At 40.3% G+C, this 25919-nt stretch overlaps 1 protein-coding gene across 1 annotated transcript in view; it reads left to right on the top strand.

Moving 5' to 3' along the window:
• The window catches only part of LOC140496225 (diacylglycerol O-acyltransferase 1-like), a 176429-nt gene that overhangs the window by 49619 nt on the left and 100891 nt on the right, over positions 1 to 25919 (top strand). The window contains exons 5-6 of the mRNA XM_072595726.1: positions 2589 to 2641; positions 8607 to 8712. Of these exons, the coding sequence (XP_072451827.1) occupies positions 2589 to 2641; positions 8607 to 8712 (159 nt within the window). The remainder of the gene's footprint in view (positions 1 to 2588; positions 2642 to 8606; positions 8713 to 25919) is intronic.

Raw genomic sequence — 25919 nt, forward strand, 5'->3', positions numbered from 1 at the left:
AGTCTGCTCCAAAGTCAATAAAATAAACAGCTTGTGAGGCCTTGGGTTTTTTTAAAGTTGGAATGACTGAAGCTGTCTGAATAGGTGAATCAAGCTCCCACAGAAGCAGAATTGTTTTTTAGTTTTAGCCTTCAGTAGCAGTTGCTGGAGTCTTAAAGCTAGATGTGAAAGCTCTTAATCCTCTCTCTGTTACAGCTAAAAGCTGAGGTTCTCTTCCTACTGCTAGAATTGCATGTGAGGCAATTTGTTTTACTGAATTTGCTTTTGCCAAGGGTGTGTTAATGGGAAAGTACTATACTGGAACAGTTAATTAGTAGTATTCATTCACGGGATGACCAGGCTGCATTTCTTGACCATTCCTAATTGCCCAGAAGGCAGTTAAATGAGTCAACCACATTGCTGTAAGTCTGGATTCACAAGTAGGCCAGACCAAGTGAGGACCGCAGTTTCCTCCTGTAAAAGACATTATTCTGTTCAGCATTTCAATAGAGTTATAGTTAAATCAATTCTTTTATTTTTATTTTGTCTGTATTTTAACCGCAGTGTAAGAATAAAATGTGTTCTGCTTAACATCAAGTAGTTTGACCAATCAAATTGCATTTGGAACACAATACCTTACACTTAACCCGGATCCTAACATGTCCTTATTTGAAAGTTACCTTTCTGAGGCGGTTTGGTCTGGTCCACAACACAGTGAACAGACCCCAGACTGACCAGGGCCCACTCCCCGACTGGCATAGAAAGAGAGGATTGGCTTAGAAAGACAGACCTAACTGATTAATAACTAGAGTGACTCCCTGAACTGTAGTGAAGTAGTCTCCTGACACTGATCAGTCCAAGCACATGACTGACCATGACCAAGCACCAGACTGATACTGGACAATGCCCTTGACTTAACCGTACCATTACCTACTGACTAATGAGAGTCCACCTTGAATTGAATAAACACAATTCCTGTAAGACTTGAGACATGGCTGTTTGGTTCAAGCACATTCCGGGCATTGATGTAGCATTGTGCTGTACAGCAACATGTCCACTGGCATGACTGATCTTTCCTGACAAACATGACAGGCTGAGTCTGTTTGTGGCTGCGCTAAAAGACAAAGCAAGGCAAATATGAATAATTTCTGAGTGAGGCAGCAAGAGTGAGGCAGCAAAGCACAATAAGGCAAGGCAGAGATGCGCTGATCATTCAAGTATACACAAAGTGAGTGAGCAAGTTAACTCCTCTAAACTCCACCTTACTCTGATGTACGATGTGAGTTCCTGTCCCGGTGTGTAAAGTGGCCTGGTAACACCATTGCAAAAAAAACTTGTCATATGGTCCAACGTGCAGCATTGAATAGATGAATGTGCTATGATAATGTCAAGGGGCTGGTGCATGTCTGATGCCAGGCTCTGTGTACAAAGGAGTAGGCAGTTGCTACCCTTAGTGTGTTCCTGAGATGATGAAGACTGAATGCCGAGAATGGACAGCTGGAGGAGCTAGTGACGAGCTGGAGCCTCCAGGTACCTGTTCAGACTTTCATGATTAGAATTGTTGCTGAATAGTTTCTCTCTGTAGGGTGGGAGGATTCTAAATTGCATATCAATGAGGTGAGAATAGACAATAATAGCTGTTAATGCCTGTAAATAGGCTTCTTGCTGCTCACTGGTGAAATTCTCATCCTGCCATTCAAACCTTGAAATGAAAATTGGACCTTTTTTGTTCTCAACATCAAAAACCTAATTTTTCCAAATCTTGCATATTTTACCAACTGATTCACCCATGCTATTCACAGGCTGGGAGAATTCCATTTATGGTGTCCCAAGTAAGGCCAAACTCCCAAAGAAACAGGCCAGCTGACGTTAAATACCCTCCCCTCGCATATGATTGATACTCCAGGCTGCTACACCTGCATGATCAGTGCTGCTGATCCCAGACCCCACATTTCTTCCACACTTGCTCCAGTTATTTGGGGACTACTTGCAGTCCTCGCTGTAGCCACTGCTTCTGATGACACTTCTGGGACTGCTGGCACTCTGATTGACTGGAAGTTGTTGAAGGCAGAGTGCCTTTCTTCGGGCGGAAAGCATAACTTCAGGCATGTAAGTAATTGCCTCCCTACCCAACACATGCATACACACACACACACACACACACACACACACAGGAATATACTGGAATTGTATAATTCTCTAGGAAAATGTTAGGAATGATGGTTCTCAAGGGAAAGTTGATATGATTCTGTGTTTGTTAAGCAAGAAAATTAAATAGATGTGTACAAAATTATGAAAGTTTCTGAGAGGGTAAATATTTCTATTGAGGTTGATACAGTACCAATGGAACTTTTTCAATAGCATGTGAAAATCACGATAAAATGTAGTGCAAACAAATACACAAAGTCGTTAACCTGAAGTAGTAATTGCTTAAAAACAACTCTGAAACAATAAAGAGAAATCCACTATTTAATCTTCGTGATTAAATTTATTAATGCCATCTTTTTGGGATTGTTATTGTAAGACAATCATCTAGGTTAATGAATAATGTTTTCTTAATGTACATTTCAAGTCAAGTCAGCAATGTGACAAAGTTTTCTCTCTTTCAGTGTCAAATGTATTTGTCCTTGTTGCTCTTCATATAGAAAGATCCCTGTCAGTAGTAAGTGTATTTCTATTACTCAAATTTACATTTAAAAGAATATTTTTCAGAAATCAGAAATGAGTTTTAGGTTTTTACTGATCAATATTGTATCACAAATTAAAGCTCCCCACAGGTTATTACTTTGTAAAGAATGACATTGACAGAACTCGCCTGTCACAGAATTTTACAACACATGAAGGCATTTATCCCCATCATACTTCTAAATCCTTTTGACAGAACTTTAGTCCAATTTAATCCTACATTCAGATTGTAACCCATAATTCTACAAGTTTGGCTTCTTGAAATAGAGGGTCAGTAGCCTTTGAATGCTCCTGTGAAATCTTATTCCATCATTCTTTCAGTTAATACATCCCAGATCTTAATCATTCTGCTTGTTTCCCATTTCAGTTCTTAAGCAATTTAATTAAAATTTATGACCACTGATCCACCTTGCCTGTTTCTCAGGGTAGGGTCCTAGGTCCAACTATATTCATCTGTTTCATTCATGGCCTTCCCTCCATCATAAGGTCAGAAGTGGAGGTACCTGCTGATGATTGCAGAATTTTCAACACCATTAATGACTCCTCAGATATTAAAACAGTCCATGTGTAAATGCAGCAAGACCTGAGCACTGTCAATTTTGGTCTGACAAGTGCAAGTAATGCTACAAAATTACCCTCTTCAACAAGAGACCATTATTTTTGTTTTTGCCATTGCTGAAAACCTGCTATCAAAATCCTGGGGGCTTCCATTCACTAGAAACTGAACTGGACTAGTCATAGAAATATTGTGGCCACAAAAACAGGTCAGAGGCTAGAAATCCTCCAGTGAGTAACTCACTTTCTAATTCTCCAAGGCTAATCTGCCATCCACAAGGCACAAGTCAAGTGAGTAATGCAATATTCCCCACCTGCTTTGATTTGTGAACATTCAATGAGACTCAAGAAGCTTGAATATGTCCAGGAGAAACAGAGCTGCTTGATTGGCACCACATCTACACACATTCAACCCTCCACCAAGGGGTCAGCAGCATCAATGTGTCCCATATACGGATTATGCTGCAGAGATTCACCAAAGCTGCTTAGATAGCACCTTCCAGATTCACAACCACTACCATCTAGGTTGTCAAGGGACCATGGGAACTCTCCACTTGCATGTTTCCCTCCAAGCTAATTACTGTCCTAACTTGGAAATATATCATCGTTCCTTCAGTGTCATTTTGTTAAAATCATGGAATTCCCTCACTTATGGCATTGAAGTTCTACCCTGCAAATGGGCTACAGTAGTTCAAGAAGGCAGCTCACCCCCACTTTCTTAAGGCAACTAGGGATGGGCAATAAATGATGACCCAGCCAGCAATGAACATTTCCCATGAACTAATGGGAAAAAATTTCACCCTTCTATTTTTTATCAAAACTGCTATTCCTCTCATAATTTTGAATATCTCTATTCGGTCTGCTCCCCTCCCACTCTTTCCCAAGACATGTCTATTATGGGCCTCCTCCACCAGCTAAACAAGGCCACCCGCAAAACTGGAAGAGGAACACCATGTCTTTTGCCTCAGGAGCCTACAGTTCACCAGTTTCCAAATCTCCCGTCCCCACATCCAATCCCAGATCCAACCCTCTGATTCAGCTGTGCCCTCTTGGCCTGATTTACCTGTTCATCTTCCTTCCCACCTATCCACTCCACACTTTCCACTGACCCATCATAATCACTTCCCACTTTCACCAACCTATCGCCATCCCAACTATCTTTCACCAGCCCCAACCCCCATTTATTTCTCAGCTACCTTACCACTCCTCAGTCCTGATGAAGGATTAAGCCCGAAACATTGAATCTCTTGCTCCTCAGATGTTGCCTGACCTGCTGTGCTTTTTCCAGCCCCAAACTTTATCAACTCGGACTTCTGTGGCATCTGCAGTCCTCACTATCTCCTACTCTAATGTGCCCTGTGCTGAAAGGTTTTAATTTCGCTTTCTGTAAACTCACCACATAACTTAAAACAGTTCATTTCTTGGTATTGCCCTGTAAAATTCTGTATCCATTCCAAGTCCTTGACGGTCTTTCCAAAACTATGATGCCGAGAAATGGGCTTAATTCTATGCAGTACTCCAGACGAGGCCTAACACACTCTTATCAACATTCCTGCAACCACCAAAGATTTATCAATATATACCTGAAGTCTCTCTTCAAAATAATGTTATTTATAGTACTAAAGCAAAGTAAATGCTAGACATCTTAAATAAATCATAGGACTGGAAAAGCTCAGCAGGTCAAGCAGCATTTGTGGAGAGAGAAACAGAGTTACCACTTCAAGTCCAAGATGGCTCTTCTTTGGAAATGATGGGGTCTGGAAATCAATTATACTGGTTATTTTAATCAATCTGTTCACATATGCTATTACATACACCTCTGGAATAGGTTGGGACTTGAGCCATTACCTTCTGATCCAGAGATTAGGACACTGTAACTGCATTACAAGACCCCTTAATACTTTCTTATATCCATTGACAACTCAGATCTTTGTGACAAAGACTGACAATGGATTTGAGACCATAGGACTGTCGTCTCTGGAAGGCATGAAACCACCATTCTTTTCGTTAATAGCTGAACACACAAATAAATTGCACTACAGAGACTGACAATAAATGGGTATTATGCTGTAGTAAAAGGGTGAAGAAGGGACACGTGAAACATGTGGTGAAGGTTCCTCAGGTTAAAGGCAAGGAATGCTAAGAGTAAAATAAGAGAGATTATAGAGTAAGCATAGGTGTTAGTAGTAGGATTTAATAGAAAATGGGTAAGCTGTACTGAGAATGAATCTGTGAAAATAAGACACTGTCAGGGAAGGAGATATTAAAATGGAGGAGAGAATTCATGGTGTGATGTTATTGATTTTAATGTTGTCCTGAAGGCAGTGGAATTCCTAAGCAGAAAATGAGATGTTTTACCTCCACTTTGTGTTGGGCTTCACTGGAACACTGCAACAGACTAAGGCACAAATATTGGCGTGAAAACAGGCTGGGGTATTGAAATGGCAAAAGAACAGGTGATAAGGGTCATTCTTGTGGACAAGGTGGCAGTGTTCCCCAAACAGCCACCTGATCTGCATTTTGTCTCAATTATTCTATAGTAGACTAGATTGAAAGAAATACAAGTAGGTCAATGCTTCACCTTCTGACATTGCTTGGGAAGATGCCATGGAGAGCAATAAAGAGGTGTTGGGAGTGACTGAGAAGTCGACCACGACGTTGTGATGTGAGCAGTACTGCAAAATGCTGTCAAGAGAGGGTTGGGAAAAATGCAAATAGTGTTGCCATCCTGCTGGAGGTAGCCTCAATACCGGAGAACAATCTTTTGAATGTGGAGGATGGTGAGCTGGACAATGAGAACAAAGGAACACAGTTGCTCTTCTGGGAGAGGGGAGGGGGAAGACATTAGACTGCCTATCCTTGACGTGCATCAATGATGCTTATCTGCACTTCTTTCAGTTGCCTTCTACATTATTTACTATATTGTCAGACTTCATATCATTCACAAACTCTGAAATTATACTCCCTATTCCCAAACATAGGTCATTTGTATATAATGAGAAAAGCAATAATTCTAATACCAACTCTAGGGAAACTACATAGCCAATTATCTAACCAGAAAACCACCACCCCTTTAAAACCCCTTTAAACTTTAAAATGCTTATATTTTCCCAATAAACCTGTTAAGTGGTGCTTTGTCAATTGCCTTTTGAAAATTAATTTATTATCATACATGCTCTACCTTCATTGATTCTTTCTTGATCTAGTACTCAACTTGGGTTTGTTAGATATAATTTGCCTTTCAGCAAATCCTTTCTGGTTTTCCCTTCTTCAACCATGTTTCTCTGTGAGTGTTAATTTTGACCTTGTCAGTAATCTTTAGTAGATTTCAGACTGATAATGTTAGACTGATTTGGCAGTATTTAGCAGGATTATCCGTGTCTTGTTTCTTGAAGAAGCATGCATTTATAATCCTTTACTTCTCTGGAACCACTCCCATATCCAACAAGAACTCAAAATGTGTGGTCACACAACTGACAATTCCAACCTAGACCCCATTAGCAATCCAAGCTGCATTCCATCTTGACCAGGTAATTGAATCTCTTCCAGTTAGTACTTTTATCTTTTCTGTTTCAATGTTCCTTTCCATAACTAATCTTAATCTCTATCTGACATTCACACATCACTGGTATAGATCATTCAACTGTAATCTTAAGTGGTGCCCCCCTGTGATTTTCACCGTCTTTGCTCAAAGAAACCTGTGGCCAAAGTTTAATATTGCGTTCACCTACTTGCTTAGAGAAGTTAACTCAAAGGGCCCATGTTAATGGAATCAAAAGTAAATTTCCTAGTCTACGTCGCTTAATATCAAGTATGTTACAGCTGCTCTCTAGCAAAACTTCCATCAAACAATACTACAGAAAATCTAGTTTCTATGCAGAATAAATTAAATGGATCTGAAGTTTTGTTTGTGTTCTTACAGTCTTCTGGAGTTACAGGAGAACCTTGTTGAATTTTAATATCTATATTTTGATATAAAATTTTGATAATAAAGCTGAAAAGGCATCATCACAGCTAGCCAACAGTAGATTGGTCTGTACGTGCATTGACATTACTGATTTGTCTGAAGTCATCATTGTATCATGTTGCTTCAGGTATTTTTAATCACTTGTCCAGGGATGTTATGACAAACCTCTGGAGCAGGTAGACCTTAAAGTTGGGCCTTCTAGCTCAGAGGTTGGAATACTGCCACTGCACCACAAGAAACCTCATTATAAACACAGGATTTTCCTTCTAACACACTCCCAACTGAGCTTTATCAACCAAGCACAGAGTCCTCATTGTGCTGCTTTGTGAATTCAATCCTAATTGAAAACACTTACTTAAGCCTATTAAATTCTGGATACTTTTTCAGACGCAAACATTTGCTTCAGTATATGTAATTTGTATTGTTTGACAAATATTGAGATGCAAATTGTACAGATTACTGGGTGATTAAATACTCATACTTGCGTTGTGTTAAATTTCCAATATCACACTTTCAGTTCTATGGTGCCCTAACTTATCTCTTCCTCAGTTTTTATCAATTGGCATTGTGTTTGCTTGGCTACAATTCCTTGGCAGAAGTCCTATATTTGGCTTTCCATTAAGATAATTGGCATAAAATGACCTGATTTGCTTCACTGCCTGTAGTGGCCTCACTTGTAAGACAGACTTTAGGTTTATTTGTAAATAATAACAGAAATAAATAATTAATAATATCCATTAGAATAAGCTGATGTTTTCTTGATTCTTGGGATATAGTTTGTGAGAGTACTTGACATTTCCAATATCATCCCACCTAAATATATTAAAGGGAAGTTCTCTTTGTGATTTCTGCCCCCAAAAGTGTTTCAGTTTGTACACTCAAAAACAAGCAGAAATATATATGAAAACCATAACATATTTTCTTCCTATTTTAACTTAAAGTAGTACATTGCGTCTTGGTAAAGACCACTGACGTGGTTTTTGAACTGTTAAGCGTGTACTCTAGTTTAGAAATTAGAATAAAATATTAATCAAGTCTTTCATTGTTATGAATTACCTCACCTCCAGTTTTGTTTTGTCAAGTATCTCCTTATGTTTAAATTTTACCATAGAATCAAAAATTCTGAATTCCAGGCAGCTGATAATTGCATTGCTTTTCAAACTAAGATTATGAACTAACATAATTGTCTATAAATTCTCCCAAATATTATTCATTTAATACAAAATATTGTAGTGGGTACAAGATTTTCCTATTGGGATAAATATAATGCTTTGTCTTGCCATATATACAATTTTCAAATTTAAAGTATTTTCTTTTCCAGTTAACCCTCAATTACCTATGACAAAATAATTATATTAACTGTTTGGGAATAGTTAGTAATTGTAGTGAACTTAAAAAAGGTTTAATTTATATATTACAGCTTTCAATGAGTGAAAGATCAGGGTACGCTGCACAGATGATCAATCTTGGAGCAGTTCTGTTTTTTCCACTGTGTGTTCTTAACACATTGAGTGCAACGGGTGCAGGTTAGGAATATTTTCTTCTTATTTTTCACTCTTTGTATTCTATATTTAAAATTCCCAAGTTTCACTTCACTCTCTCAGCCATTTGGAGAAAGCATTTGATTTTGGGTCTATCTGCCACCTTGAAAGAATTGATGGCTCAATATCTGTTGAACATTGGAATTGAGGAATAACGATATATTTCTAAATTTATTGAGTTTCTTTTCAGGAGAGATTTGAGAAGGAAACCAAAGTAGGAACTCAATACTTCTTCAGTAGTAAAGGACAGGTGTCTTGTTTGGGAGCGTGCTGGGGCACTTCCTTTCAATTAAATCTGGGACTGGAAGGGCAGTATTCCTGCCTGGATGCTAGTCAAGGCACTTTGTCCACTTGAGGATTTCATTCAGCCACTGCTGGAAAAGTGGGGTGAAGGCATGCTGTGCAGAGACAATTTTGACTTGGTTGGGGACTGAGGGGATATCCCTAATTCAAAAGCACTGTATATCTCTAAGCACCCCACTTTCATTTCCCTTCACCACAGTATCTGACTCTGCAGTCCTATCCGCATGACCCACCCCGCTATCACCAGTCTGCAAGGATGGCATGATTAATGGAAATTTTTCAATCTGGCTTTTCTTATGCTCTAAGATCAGCTAATTTCTGATCTCATAGGGTAGTAATTTGGGTGCATTCATTTTTTCGCACAAAATCCTATTGGCCTGAATGAGGGCTGAAATGCCTATGAGATTGTATCACAAGTTCTACTTCAACCTAGCCAGCGAGTTGCAGAGAGTAGCAATTCAAACATGATTGAAAATTGGGTATTAATGACCAGAAAATCCCAGGTTCATTTAATGTTGCATCAGGAGGAAAATTCCAGGTTCTATATTCAACATATTTCCATATTTCAAAAAAGTTAAACCACTCAAAATTCTCCATTTGCCAGATATTTGACATCTGTATTCCTCAGCAGTGCTCTTATGTCCTTTTCACAATTTACTTTCCTAACTGTCTTTGTGTCACCAACAAATTTAGCCATCATTTCTTCTGTCCCTTCAGTCAAGGTATTCATATAAATTGTAAACCGTTGAAGTCCCACTTCAGTCCCTGTGCTACACTACTCATTACATCTTGTAAACCTGAAAAAGACCTATATAACACCTGCTACTTGCTTTCTGTTATATAGCCAAATGTTCCATCAATGCAAGTACGCTATCTGTAAACCATCAGCCTTTATTTTCCACAATAACCTTTGATATGACACTTAATCAAATGGCTTGTATAAATCTAAGTACAGTACATCCACTAATTCCCTTTTATCAACAGCATATGTTACATGATTAAAGAATTTGTTTACTTTATTACATTACCTTTTTCCTTATGGAGCAAAAAGGCAGGGCACTAGGCTTTTCTAGAACTGTAACCAAATGTGAGTGATCATCAGCTACCACACAGTTTTGGAGCACTGTATATGATGACCAGAAGGGCTTCAACTTATTCAACATGCAGCTGTTGTGCAGTGTGATGCAATGCATTACATAGGTCTGCACTAAATATCCTCACACAACTGTAATGATTCCTTAATGCTTCACCAATCATCAGTTACAACTTTCGTTGTCATAGTTTGAGTAAGAGGCTGAGCTGACAAAAAAGCTCCCCACCATACACTACACATCTGTGCACAACTATAAACATGAGATATGTTCAAAGTCCTGATCAAGTAAACAATTGGTATCCTGAAGCAGTGCTTTCATTGCCTGGATAGGTCTGAATATACTAGGTTGTAATGTCCTCAGTGATTCTCCAATATTGTTGGCATCTGTTCTATGCTTCCCAACTTTGTAGTATCCATCAAGCCACCTACAAAGGAAGAAGTGGAGACAAAGAGTATGAAACCAGTTAGATGCAGTGTGATTATTAAGAGCTGACCCATTTATCCTGCTTAATTAAAGTAGCAGGTTATTACGGAGCATTTTGCCAAACTACTGCCTGTACTTCTGCACTAATAATTATCTCTAGTCAGTAGTCCCGGTACTTCCATCATTTCTAGAATTGTGTTCCCATACAATTATGGGGTTTCGATGAATCAATAAATTCCACATAAACAGCACACCACAAAATTTGTAAATGACTCATATACAATGTGAATTAACACATTAATTAAGAAATAATCGTCCCTATACAGGACCAGGTGGTTACTGAGATGTTTTCATAAGGTGCTACTTCAGTTGCTTCAGGTAGGGAGGTGGAACTTTGCTGTACTTTAATGAGGGAATGTAAGATGGCTTCTCAGTGATTCTTCAAGGCTTGCATACTAACAGGACAGTGTGTCTCAATTGCTTTCTGGTTCTAGAACATAGATTGATTCAGGAGTTTGTGAGGCTAAGTATGTCACTCACTCTGGTGCCACTGCCACTCGTCCAACTATACCTTAAAGATCTGTGGTAAAGCATACTTGAGGAGAGTGTAGTGGCATTAGAATTTTTATGCATTTATGGTCACTATAGAAGGCAGCAGTAGAGATGAAACCCAGAACCAAAGTGACAGCAGAATGAGTTTCTAACAGCATTGTCAGAAGTGTCGCTGTTAGTTGTTATTGAGGAAACCCATTGTACAGTATTGGAGATGAGCATATGCTCTGTGGGTGACTTAATTACCATAATGTACTATGACCCCACAGAAATTGAAAGTGAATTCCATAGTGTCACAATTCAATGCACCATAGATCAAGACCACTGTTCCTGGAAACATCATAAATGTGGAAATTTAATTAAACCACCAAATTGCCTAATTCTACCTAACTGTCTAATTTAGGTCAAAAGAATATGCATGCCAAGTTTTTTCCGTTATAAGTAAATAACCATTTCTTGCAGATGAATTTGTTTTAATGAATCCAAAAATATGCTAATTTATAACTGTATAACTTAAACTTTTATCCATTTAAAAATTCTCATACACATACAAACAAACACAAAGAGATGACAGGGAACAAATATTATTGGTGGCAAGTGGGAAAAAAAATCAGAAAAGCATAGTTCTGGCACAAGTCTAGGTCATAGACATCGATGAGTTGTTTTGGTTCTTTGTGATTCCTTCCAACTCCTTGCTGATGACATAATGTTGTGGGTACGCTGACTCTCAATCTGTCATTCACTAGTTGAGGAATCGCCCTTTCAGTACCTCTGAAGGTTTTTTTTCTTTTCCTTTCAACAGGGGATTTGCAGAGAGAACAGCTCACAGACAAGAGGTGAGGGTGAATAGCTATTTGCTAGGGGTTGTTTTTACTTCTCCACATGCAGAAAGGAGAGAAAGAGAGATGGATGCTTTCTCTTTGCAAACTAGATGTTTCTGATATATTGTCCGCGCACAAGTCTGTAGATACCTGCCCAGAAACTGATCAGGAGTTTGTTATTATGTTGAACTCTCTGAAACCTACATCAGCTAGTGCCGATTTGTATGAAATTCACCCTCACTAATATAACAAGACAGCAACTATATATACAAAATTCACAATGTTTTCCAGTGACTTGTTTTTATGAATGCAAATACATTCTTACTTAGCTACCTTGTTTTAAAGCCGTATCTTTCCCATTTTTAGTCTACAGTACAAAAATGCCTCCCAACATTAAGGGAGATTAAACATCATTTGAAACAACGTGCTTCATCAGAAGGTAACAAAATGAGAGGCTTGTATCTGTTCATCCCTTGTACAAAGTTTATATAATCTTTTATCATTTTTCCATTATGTTCTAGTTCATTATAGGTTTTTTCCCATCAGCTTTGGCTTCACTTCCCCTTCTTTGGTTACTGAGGTTTCCATAAATTCTTTCTCTGTCTCGTGCTCTCTGTATCTCTACTTCCTGCTTTCTCATTTCCATTTTCATCCTCTTTCGTTCCAACTCCCTTTTCTCTCATTTCCATTTTCATCCTTTTTAGATCCATCTCCCTTTTATTTTCCTTTAATTTTTAATGCTCTTTACTTACTGTTGTCGGCTGAGGAGTGGCAGATGGAGTTTAATTTAGATAAGTGCAAGGTATTGCATTTTGGTAAAAGAGATAGTGATAGGACTTATACAAATACTGGTCGGAGTTTGGATGGTGTTGTAGAATAGAGAGACAGGGGTTCAGGTACATAATGCTTTGAAATTTGTCTCAGAGACAGAGTGGTTAAGAAGGTATTTAGCATGCTTGCCTTTTTTGCTCAGACTTTTGAGTAAAAGAGTTGTGATGTCATGTTGAGTTTGTACAGGATGTTGGTGAGGCTACTTTGGAGCACTAAGTGCACTTCTGGTCACCCTGCTATAGGAAGGATATTATTAAATTGGATAGGGTTCAGAAAAGATTTATCAGAATATTGCCAGGAATGGAGGGAGTCATAGAGTCATTGTCATAGAGATGTACAGCATGGAAACAGACCTTTCGGTCCAACCCATCTATGCCGACCAGATATCCCAACCCAATCTAGTCCCACCTGCCAGCACCCGGCCCATATCCCTCCAACCTCTTCCTATTCATATACACATCCAAATACCTCTTAAATGTTGCAATTGTACCAGCCTCCACCACTTCCTCTGGCAGCTCATTCCATACACATACCATCCTCTGCGTGAAAAAGTTGCACTATAGGTCTCTTTTATATCTTTCCTCTCTCACCCTAAGCCTATGCCCTCTAGTTCTGGACTCCCTGACCCTAGGGAAAAGACTTTGCCTATTTACCCTATCCATGCCCCTCATAATTTTGTAAACCTCTATAACGTCACCCCTCAGCTCTGACGCTCCAGGGAAAACAGCTCCAGCCTGTTCAGCCACTTGCTGTAGCTCAAATCCTCCAACCCTGGCAACATCCTTGTGAATCTTTTCTGAACCCTTTCAAGTTTCACAACATCTTTCCAATAGGAAGGAGACCAGAATTACATGCAGTATTCCAACAGTGGCCTAACCAATGTCCTGTACAGCCGCAACATGACCTCCCAACTTCTGTACTCAATCCTCTGACGAATAAAGGAAAGCATACCAAACGCCTCCTTCACTATCCAATCTACCTGCGACTCCACTTTCAAGGAGCTATGAACCTGCATTCCAAGGTCTCTTTGTTCAGTAACAGTCCCTAGGACCTTACCATTAAGTGTATAAGTCCTGCTAAGATTTGCTTCCCCAAAATGCAGCACCTCGCATTTATCTGAATTAAGCCACTTCTCAGCCCATTGGCCCATCTGGTCAAAATCCTGTTGTAACACTGGAGCGCAGAAGGTTGAGGGGGTCACCTTATCATGAGGGCCATAGGTAAGGTGGGTTATTCCTAGGGGACATATTTTTAAGGTGAGAGGAGAAAGATTTTAAAAAGGACATGGGGGCAATCTTTTTTATACAGAGTGGTTCATGTGTAGAATGAACTGCCAGAGAAAGTTGTGGATGTTGTACACTTGCAAAATTTAAAAACCATTTGGATAAACACATGAATAGGAAAGGTTTGGGCCAAATGCAGGCAAGTGGGACTAGTTTAGTTTGGGAGCATGGTTGGCATAGGCTAATTGGACCGAGGGATCTGTTTCCATGCTATATGATTCTGTGATTGTCCTTGTCTTGCTCTGTCACTTGGGATTCCACCTCCAGTTTTTTTCATTATCTTCACATTGCCTTATCTTTGACTCAATATAAACATATTCTGATGTCTCACTACTTGAAGAACTTGGTCTTTCTAGTATCTCTCTATTAAGTTCTCTATTAATTGCTATATATGTGGCAAGGTGGCTCAGTGGTTAGCACTGCTGCCTCACAGCACCAGGGTCCCAAGTTTGATTCTAGCCACGGGTGACTGTTTGTGTGGAGTTTGCACATTCTCCCCATATCTGTGTGGGTTTCTTTCCTGGTGCTCCACAATCCAAAGCTGTGCAGGTCAGGTGAATTGGCCATATTAAATTGCCCATAGTGTTAGGTGCATTAGTCAGAGGGAAATGGGTCTGGGTGGTTACTCTTCAGAGGGTCGGTGTGGACTTGGTGGGCCAAAGAGTCTGTTTCCACACAGTAGGGAATCTAATCTAATCATATGCTTTCTCAGACCCAGCTGGCAATTCTACTTGTAGTTTTCTTGTCAATTCAATTAATCTGCAGCTCCTAGGAGACTGTGTTAGGGAGCTGGAGGTGGATGCATTGAGGATCATCTGAGATGCTGAGTGCTTCATAGACAAGAGTTTTAGTGAGGTAGTTACACCTAAGGTGCAGGCAGAGAGTAGCTCGGTGACCACCAGGAAAGGCAAAGGCAGTAGACAGAGAGTGCAGGAATCCCCTTTGACCACTTCCCTTGAAAACAAGTATACCGTTTTGGATACTGTGGATGACCGTTCAGGTGAAAGCAGCGGTAGCCAGATCAGTGGCACTACTGGCTCTGTGGCACAACAGGAAATGGTAAAGGTAAACAGGACACTAATGTCAGGAGACTTGATAGTTAGGCAGACAGACAGGAGATTCTGTGGCTGCAAACGGGAATCCAGGATAGTGTGCTGCTTCCCGGGTGCCAGGGTCCATGATGTCTCAGACCGGCTGCAGAATGTTCTGAAGGGGAGGATGAACAGCTAAAAGTCATTGTGCATGTTGACACAAATGATATAGGTAGAAATAGGGATGAGGTCCTATGGAGTAATCATAGAGAGCTAGGAAAACACTTTAAAACCAGGACCTCAGTGGTAATTTCTGGAATGTGCTATTGAGGATATGAAAATATGGCAGATGAATGTGTGGTTAAGAACGGTGCAGGGAGCAGAGATTTAGATTTTTAGATTATTGGGATCTTTTCTGGGGCAAAGGTGACTTGTTCAAGAAGAAGGGGTTACATCTGAACTGGAAGGGGACCAATATCTTGGCAGCCAGATTTGCTAGTGCTACAAAACACGTTTTAAACTAGATTGGTGGGGGGGGGGGGATCCTCAACAGCAGGGAGGCAAGTGTAAGGCTGGAATGAGATACAGTAATCAGAAAATCAGAAATAGTAAAGTGAAGTGACAGGTCAGGCTGGAACATGACGGAGCAAGGAAAACCTGTTGGATTAAATTGCATCTATTTCAATGCAATAGGACTGACAGGTAAGGCTGATAAACTTAGGGTGTGGCTAGGTATGTGGGACTGGGATATTATAGCCAATACAGAAACATGGCTAAAGGAGGGACACAACTTAATGTACCAGGATACAAGTACTTTCGGTGGTACAGAGGTGGTAGAAAGAAGGGAGGGGGAGTTGCATTTTTGATTAAGGCGAGTATCACTACAGTAATCAGAGATTAAATAACTGAAGGATCATTCAGTGAGGCTTTATGGGTGGAGCTAAGAAATGAGAAGGGGATGGTGATGTTATTGGGGTTGCATTATAGGCTCCCAAATAGTCAACTGGAATTAGAGGAACAAATATGCAGGGAGATTGAGAGACTTGCAGGAGCAATAGGATTGTCAAGGTAAGGGAGTTTAATTTGCCTAACATAGACTGGGACTACCAGAACATGAAGGGCTTAAATGGGGTGGAATATGTTAAATGCATTCAGGAAAGTTTCCTCAAACAGTATCTAGAAGGTCCTACTCAGGAAGGGGCAAAACCCAACCTACTCTTGGGAAATAGGGCAGGACAGGTGAGTAAGGTGACAGTGGGAGAGCACTTGGGACCAGTGACCATAGTTGTATTAATTTTAAAATAGTTAAGAGAGGGACAAAACTGGTCCACAGGTTCAAGTTCTAAATTGGGGAAAGGCGAATTTTGATGGAATTAAACAGGAACTTGCAGGGGTTGATTTGAGTGGTTTGTTTGTTGGCAAAGGGATCTCTGGCAGGTGGGAGGCCTTTAAAAGTACGATAGCTAGAGTTCAAGGTCTATACGTTCCTCTAAGGGTGAAAGGCAAGGTTGGCAGAAATAGGAAACCCTGGGTAACAAGAGATATTGAGGCTTGGATCAGAAAAAGAAGGAAGTATGGTTTAGGTACAGGCAGCTGGGATCAAGGGAATCCCTGGAGATATATAGGGGATACAAGAGTTTACTGAAGAAGGAAATCAAGGAAATCCTGTAGGCTGAAAAGGGAGCATGAGATAGCCCTGGCTGAGAAGATTAGAGTGAATCCAAAGAGGTTATTTAAGTATATTACAGGAGAAAGAATAACTAGAGAGACAATAGGACCTCTCAAGGACCAAAGTGGTGTAGAACAGCAGAAGATTGGTGAGATCCTCAATGAATATTTCTCCTCTGTGTTTGCCATGGAGAAAGACATGAAGACTTGTGAACTTGGGGAAAGTCCACATCACAGTAGAGGAGGTGTTGGATATATTAAAATGGATGAAAGTGGATAAATCTCCTGGTCCTGACCAGATATATCCAAGAATGCTGCAAGAGGCTCGAGAAGAAATTGTGGTGGCCCTGTCTGATATTTTTGCATCATGGTTAGCCACGGTGAGGTCCCGGAAGACTGGAGATTAGTGAATGTTATGCCTTTATTTAAGAAGACCTGCAAAGAAAAGCCTGGAAGCTATAGTCCAGTAAGCCTAACGTCTATAATAGTTAACTTACTTAAGAGGATTCTGAGAGGTAAGTTGTATGTGCATTTGAAAAGACAGGGTTTTATTAAGAATAGCCAGCATGGCTTTCTGCTTGAGAGATCATGTCTCACAAATTCGTTAGAGTGTTGACGAGAGCAGGGCGGTAGACATAGTCTATATGGATATCAGTCAGTCCTTTGACAAGGTTCCACATGGTAGGCTGCTCTGGAAGGTTAGATCGCATGGAATCCAGGGGCAGCTGGGAAATTGGATACACAATTGGATTGATAGTAGGAGGCAGAGGGTAATAGTGGAAGGATGCTTGTCGGACTGGAGGCCTGTGACTAGTGGGTGCCTCGGGTTGGTGCTGGGCCCATTACTGTTTGTATTATCATATTAATGATTTGGATGAGAATGTACAAGGCATGATTAGTAAGTTCGTGGATGATACTAAAATAGGAGGTATTATGGACAGTGAGGAAAGTTATCAGAAATTACAGTAGGACCTTGATCAGCTGGGGAAGTGGGTTGAGAAATGGCAAATGGAGTTTAGTATAGATAAGTGTAAGGTCTTGCATTTTGGAAAGTGAAATCAAGGCAGGAGTTTCATGGTGAATAGGAGTGTAGTGGAACAGAGGGACCTTGGATTTCAGGTGTACAATTCTCTAAACGTAGCGTCACAGGTAGACAGAGCGGTGAAGAAGGCTCTTGGCACATTGGCCTTCAACGTCAGGGCATTGAGTATAGAAGTTGGGAAGTTATGTTGTACAGGACGTTGGTGAGGCTGCACTTGGAGTATTGTGTTCAGTTTTGGTCATCTTGCTATAGGAAGGATATTAAACTGGAAAGAGTGAAGAAGAAATTTACAGGGATGTTGCCAGGACTCAGCGGTCTGAGTTACAAGAAGAGGTTGGACAAACTAGGACTTTTTTCTTTAGAGCGTAGGAGACTGGGTGGGATGGGAGGGGGGGGGTGGGGTGGGAGGGGAATCTTATAGAAATTTATAAGATCATGAGAGGCATGGATAGGATGAATGCACTCAGTCTTTTTCCCAGGGTTGGGGAATCATGGACCAGAGGGCATCAGTTTAAAGTTAGATGGGAAAGAATAAAAGGGATCTGAGGGGGAACGTTTTTACACAGAGGGTGGTACATATGTGGAATGAGTGCATGTGGTTGAGGCAGGTACATTAACAACATTTAAAAGACATTTGGACAAATACATGAACAGGAAAGGTTTAGAAGGCCATGAACCAAGTGCAAGGAAATGGGGCTAGCATTGATGGATATTTTGGTCGGCATGGACCAGTTTTGGCCAAAGGGCTTGTTTCTGTGCTGCAGGACTCTATGATCTGGTTTTTAGAATTTTGTGTAAGTTCATGACGGATACTCCTCTCAGCAGCAGGAAGGTGTTATCAACTTCTAATGCCTTATTTTTTAGTTTAAAACCTGGGGTTTACAACTTTATTCTTTACCACTTTACTAACTCCACAACCATCCTACATTTTCTTTGTTACAAGAACTCAGACAACCCCCAAACATTGCCACAACTAATTGTAAATCAAGCACAACTGTTTCTTGAACTGTCACAAATGTGAAAATTTGATTAAACTACTGACTTGCCAATTCTACATAAGTATAGTTCAAGTTAAAAGAATATGCACACCATTAAAAAGTAAAGAGCTATTTACTGCAATATATAGTTTTTAATCAATACCAAAAAAACACACATGCTCACTTACATTCCCATAACTTAAACTCTGTCCCTTTTCTTACATGTACAAGTGGATACACACAAAAAGACAAAACACAAATACTGTGAGTGGGGAAGGGAAAAAAAAAGTCAGAAGCACAATTCTGGCACCATCTCATTTAGTTTGATTTGATTTATTATTGTCACATGTACTAGATACAGTGAAAAGTTTCTTTTGCAGTACAGACAGATCATACCATTCAAAGTGCACAGGATAATACAAAAGAGTGAAGAATGCAATGTTACGGCTGCAAAGAAGATATACAGAGAGCGAGATCAACATTAAATTTAAAATTTGAGAGGTCTACTCAAAAGTGTAACAACGGTAGTGAAGAAGCTGTTGTTGAATCTATTCGTATGTGTACACAAACTTTTATACCTTCTCCCTGACGAAAGGGATGGAAGTGACTGTAACCAGAGTGGGAGGGACTTGATTTGTTGGTTGTTTTCCTGAGGCAGCAGCAAGTATAGGTGGAGTCAGTGGTTGGAAGGCTGGTTTGCCTGATGGACTGGGCTGTGTTCTGAACTCGCTATAATTTCTTGCTGTCTTGGGAACACCTGTTGCCAAACCACACTGGGATGCATCCAAATAGAATACTTTCTATGATGCATCTGTAAAAATTGGTAAGAATCGTTATGGATATACTGAATTTCTTCAGCTTTCTGTGGAAGTAGAGCTGTTGTTGTGCTTTCTTGATCATTGCGTCAACATGGATGGATCAGGACAGATTGTTGGTGATCTCACTTCCAAGAACTTGACAGTCTTGACCATCTCCACCTCAGCTCCATTGATGCAGACAGAAGTGTGCCCTCCATTCCACTTCCTGAAGTTAATGACCAGCTCCTTCATTTTGTTGATGTTGATAGAGAGTTTGTTATCTTTACACCATGCCACTCAGCACTCAATCTCTTTCCTGTATTTTGTCTCGTTGTTGTTTGAGATCCGCCCTGTGACAGTGATGTTACAAGCAAATTCGTAAATGGAGTTGGTGTGGAATTTGACTACAAGTTGCCTAAGGAATATAATAGGAGGCTGAGTATGCAACCTTGCGAGCACTGGTGTTGAGGATTATCCTGACGGAGGTATTGTGGCCTATTCTTACTGATTGCGGGCAATGGGTCAGAAAGTACAGGATCCACTTACAGAGGGGGGGGGGGGGAGCTGAGACCTAGGTTTTGGAGTTTAGAGATAAGTTTGTTCAGAATTACGGTGTTAAAGACTGAACTGTCAATAGGTTGGACCCTGACATAGGTACTCTTGTTATCCAGATGTTCCAGGGATGAGTGTAAGGCCAGGGAGATGGTGTCTGCTGTGGACCTGTTGCACCAATAGACGAATTGTAAGGGGTCAAGGCAATTTGGTAGGTTGGAATTGATGTGAGCCATGATGAACCTCTCAAAGCACTTCATAATTATGGAGGTCAGAGCCACCGGGCAGTGTTTATTGAGGGATGCTGTTTGATTTTTCTTTGGCACCAGGATGATGGTGGTCTTCTTGAAGCAGGTGGGGACTTCAGATCGTAGTAAGGACATCAATGAGTTTTCTTTTGATTCTCTCCGACTCTTTGTTGATGACACTAATTCTCAAACTTTCATTCACTGTTTAAGAATTCACTTTTTCAGTGCCTTTGAAGTTTTTTTAGTTCTTGTTTATTTTTTCAACAGGGGATTTACAAAGAGAGCAGCTCACAGATGAAAGGTGATAGAGATTAGCTATCTGCTAATTTTCTTTTACTTCTTCACACATGGAAGGGTGTAAAAGAGAGATGTGGTTTGGAGATGCCAGCGTTGGACTGAGGTGTACAAAGTTAAAAATCACACAACACCAGACAATAGTCCAACAGGTTTATTTGGAAGCACTAGCTTTCAGAGGGCTGCTCCTTCATCAGGTGGTTGTGGAGTATAAGATTGTAAAACATAGATTTATAGCAAAAGTTTACAGTGTGATGTAACTGAAATTATATATTGAAAAAGACCTGGATTGTTTGTTAAGTCTTTCATCTTTCAGAATGACCATGTTGGTTTTAGTTCTTTCAAATCCCAGAACTTTTTTTCACAACAAAAGAAAGAGATCAAGTATCCTGTGGGAAAGTTGTCCTTTTATTCATGACATTTATTGCATCCATCATCAGCAGTGTGACCGCATCTATTAATGGTCGCCTGCTTCCAGATTTGAAGAGTTCCTTAAGAGGCAGCTTGTCCTGCATGTAGAGTGGGTGCTATTTTCAATTGTAACTTGTTGAACGCATGTGCAGCTCTATGCACCTTAGCATAGATTTCATGGTAGGAGGAAGAGATGTACCTGGTATGGAAAAATGGGCTTCATAAATCTGAGGAAGATAACATTTGCCAAATGTACTAGTGGAAACAAAAAAAAGTACATAATGGGAGTTGCTGTTATTGGAGGAAAGGGGTGGAAATCATGACTACAAAGTTTTGTCAGTTCTGTGAATTTGGCCTTGTGATAGAAGCCTGGGTAAATTGTAAGAATGTTTTGAAAGAAAGTTATATCTGTTGTGCAAATTGTAAGAAAGTTGTTAATACAAGTCTTACCTTAGCATCTGTGATTAGGTTATTTAGTTTCTTCCTATGTCATAGAGTCCAATGAGGCCAGACTCCTGCCGTTCACATGCCCTACCTTTGCTCCAATGAAGCCAGACTCCTGACACACACACACACACACACATCTGTAGAGAATATTGATACCTACTCCCGCAACAGCAGCATAATACTGTTTCGAGAAACTGAACAGGGAGCTGTAGTAAAAGACATTTCTTAGCACCAGTTTTGACATCAATTCTTGAGTAAAGGTTTTAACCTTTGAAAGTTGCTTGCAGCATTTAAATCATGTTCCCTGTCCTCTGAATGAGCATCCTCCAATTACAAATGTGAGCAGCATGACAAGATTGCCCATTTACGGAATGCCTCATTGCGGTAACAAACCGAAATCAAGCCTTGCTATCCTCAAAATTGTTACCAAAGTTAAAAATTTTTACCAAAGCACACAAAGTTCCCAGTTTATCTGTTGGAAAGACCCAGGCTCACAGGAAATAGGTTTCAGTACTTATCAAAAACTACTATGTATTGCAAATAAATAAATTCTAACACAGGTAAACAACCTTGAATGTTGACACATAGCTCAACTAGTTAAAACTTTCATCCATCCTTCTAAAATCCCCTATACACGCATACATGCAGACTAAAATATATAGGTGTTATGATGGACGGAAAAAATTGGAGAAGAAATTCAATTGTCCCAGTCCATAACCTCCACGCACAAATTGTCCTTTACTTATGGTCACATACAAGCTGTACATGGTGGAATTGTGGCCTTTTCTATTAACTAATACCCCAGGCTATCCTGAAAACATTTTAATTGCCACATGGTATGCAATCTTATAATGCTTCCAAAGCTTCCAGTTCTAACTGCTTGACTATGTTGTATTTGCAAAATTAAATGAACTTGGGAGCAAGACTGAACACAGCATATGTAAAAGGTGTTATGCTGTGATGGGCTTTGGCTGCAATATCCCATTATTGTCTCCTAGTGATGCTTGGATGGATCTTGAAATTAAAACCAGTGCTACTAACCTTCAATGTCACCTGCACAATGTGACCACCAAGCCAGCCCAAATATCATGAAGTGTTGTGACTGTCTCCCTATGGACACATAGGGTGGAATCTTCCCAGCCCCTTAACGATGTAAACATTGACAGTTGAGAAATCATGACAAGATCAGAAAAAATTAGATTCTCAACCTTGAATTCTAATTCTGCAACCATGATTAGCATGACATGCTGAAAATTTCACTAGTGAGATGTGAAAGACATATTTTCATGCATTTGCATACCATTTTGTAGCTAATGTCGCCACACTGATATATCTTTTCTGACTGTTCCCAGAAATATATAGCAAGTAGACAGCAACAGTTCCCAACATGGAAGTCAGATTCGTACAGCAACACCTGCCCCCCGTAACTCCTGTCAATGGATATTGGCATTTGAGACACACTGGCCTTACTGCATTATTGTTGCACATCCCCAACTCACTTACAAGTGTACCTTTCATTATAAGGCCACTGCCAGGAAATTCGTGCTCAAGAACAAAACATCCATCTTGGACTGGACCAGAGTGCATTTCAGGACTTCTTGCCCACCCTCACTCACTTTTCATCTACTTGGATGCTTACACCATCTCTGTCTTGTCATGCCTTGCCACTTTTCCACTGTGCCAATTCATCCAATATTAAAGGCTCTCTGTACTTCTGTCCTGTCTTGCTGTTTAGAGCAGACACAAATCCAGGAAGCTTGTTGTATTTGTCAACAGTGACCAGTCAACGTGATGGATATGTTGCTGTACAGAATCATGCTGCATCATTGTTTGCAGTTACACTAAGTTCATGATGTTTACATGGAAACCATTCTGCATTGCTTCAATCAAATGGCTATATCTCAAAATCTCAGGGCAGTAGTCCTGAACCAGGTCAAGTAAGACAGCATTCAGTCAGAGGGTATAGGATGATTAAATCCAATATCAGTATCCCATATCGTTCTAATGCTTGGATGTGGTGAGTTGGCCACTTAGAGTGGTGAAGGTTAAGGGTTCTACATCTGTCCAGTCTTGAGAGTGGGCCATGGTCAGTCCTGCAGGTTGAATGCAACTAGTCCAGTGATTTGCATAAGTCAATTGAGGAGCTATACATCTCAGTGAGGGGCTGGGCCATAGGGAAATCAGTTCTGAGGATTGGAGGTAGCATGCTAAGATGCAGGGCAGCAATGATTGTGAAACAGGGGCAATTCAACATATTAGGGTGGAAGTCAATAGCGCTTTGGAGCATATGGGTTACTACTGGGGTCTGGGTGGTCATTGATGGTCACAACCATCTGAGAAAGGAGGACGTGCAGTACTATGATTAGCATGGCAATGCTGCAGTGTGATGTTGAGAGATGGAGGGTGGGTGTAAGTGTGTAGAAGCTCAGTACTGATGGGCTGAACAGGGAGTGAAAGGAAGAATGGAACTTGGAGGATCTGAGGGGATCACAAAGGGCACCACAGTGGCTCAGTGGTTAGCACTGCTGCCTCACAGCACCAGGGTACCAGGTTCGATTCCAGCCTTGGGTGACTGTCTGTGTGAGTTTGCACATTCTGCCTGTGTCTGTGTGAGTTTCCTCTGGGTGCTCCGGTTTCCTCCCACGGTCCAGTGATGTGGAAGCTAGGTGAATTGGCCATGCTAAATTGTCCGTAGTGTTCACGGATGTGTAAGTTAGATGCCTTACTTGGGGGAAATGTAGAGTAAAATGGTAGGGGAGTGGGTCTGGGGGGGTTAACTCTTTGGAAAAGTCTAGCAGCAGAGGGAGAACTCAAACTTTTTGCTGTAGCAGAGGGAAAACTGTATCTATCAGCCTTAAACTCCCCATTTCAACTGGAAGCAAAACTAAAACTTGGGGTCTATGGGTTGTGACCCACTCGTGCATTTTTTTGTGTAATTAAAAAGAACATTCAGGAAGCTCAAAGCTGTTAACATAACTGCTTCTAAAGCAGACATTCCGCTACCACTGACAGCACCTCTCTGCAAGAGAAACAGCACTGAACAAATTCCTGTTAAAGGCACAGTATTACCATACTGTGCATCCACTGAAATATTGTGTCACCAATATAAAAATATGATTCTTTTTGTTTGTTAGCAAGCTGAATTGGCCTTTAATTAGTTTTTGAAAACTGGAAGACAGCTGCCAGTTTTGGTGCCCTCTTCACTTTTGTATTATTGTGGGCCAGCATGATTATTTAACTAGATGTCACATAAGTGCAGGGAGGCAGCAGTCTTTATTTTCCAAACGCAAGTTTCACCAAATGTTTAATATTTCCGGCCTATTATTTTTGAACTTCTTGACAATTTTCCAATACATTTGGTATTCTGTCTTTGGTAATTCATTGTGTTGTGATGATCACCTCTTTTATGTTCCTGAATCCAACTCATTTGATTACCATTCTAGAGTATCATCCTTCCTGAAATAGCTCCATAGAAGTCAATATTCTGTCACCAAATCACCCATATTTGCATGTGCATTGTACTTGACACTGGTTTGGCTTCCTCAGAGCCAGTTGTCAGAGTGAATAAATCTGTCAGCCAGGGCTCCCCGATTAGACCAGATTAACAGCCCTAATCAGGGAACTCTGATTCAGTGATGTCTACCTCTCTGACCTTGTTGCAATCACTAACCTTCTCACAGCTGTAATTGTTGCTTTAACGAATGTTGCTACACCCTTGTTGTCCATTCTAAAAACTCTACAACCCTGTAATATTGTGTGCTATTCCGACATTTAAAATGTGTTTCAATAATAGCAATGATACCACAACATATGACATTTTGTCGTGTCATTTTATTCATTTACTAGATGTGGGCATTGCTGGTTGGGCCAACATTTGTTGCACATACCTGATTGCCAAGAAGGCAGTTAAGAGTCAGTCACATTGCTATAGGTCTGGAGTCACTTGTTACCAGACCAGTTAAGGATAGCAGTTTCCTTTGCTAAAAGACATTAGTGAACCAGATGTTGTTTTTAACTGACAGTCAGCAATGGCTTCAGTGTTATCATTAGACTCTGAATTCAATAAAAACTTGGAATTTAAATTCCACCATCTGCCATAGTGGATTCAAACCCAGGTACCCAGAGCATTACCCGGGTCTCTGGATTAATAAGCTAATAATAACACCACTGGACCATCACCTCCCACATGTCAATGGTTGCCACGCAACTCTTTCTGGATTTGGTTTTGTGTTACAGATCTAAATAGCAAGTACAGGTAGACGATCCTTTATCCGAAATCGTTGGGACCAGCTATTTTTTGGAATTTGGAATTTTTCAAATTTCAGATTAAATGACAATTTGATGGTGAAATTTTTTTAAAATCGTACTGGAGGAGCAGACGTACTAACTAAAACCGGCCTTGAGAGAAAATCCAGGCC

This window comes from Chiloscyllium punctatum, chromosome 26 (assembly GCF_047496795.1).
Source record: "Chiloscyllium punctatum isolate Juve2018m chromosome 26, sChiPun1.3, whole genome shotgun sequence".
In the NCBI taxonomy this organism is placed as follows: domain Eukaryota; kingdom Metazoa; phylum Chordata; class Chondrichthyes; order Orectolobiformes; family Hemiscylliidae; genus Chiloscyllium; species Chiloscyllium punctatum.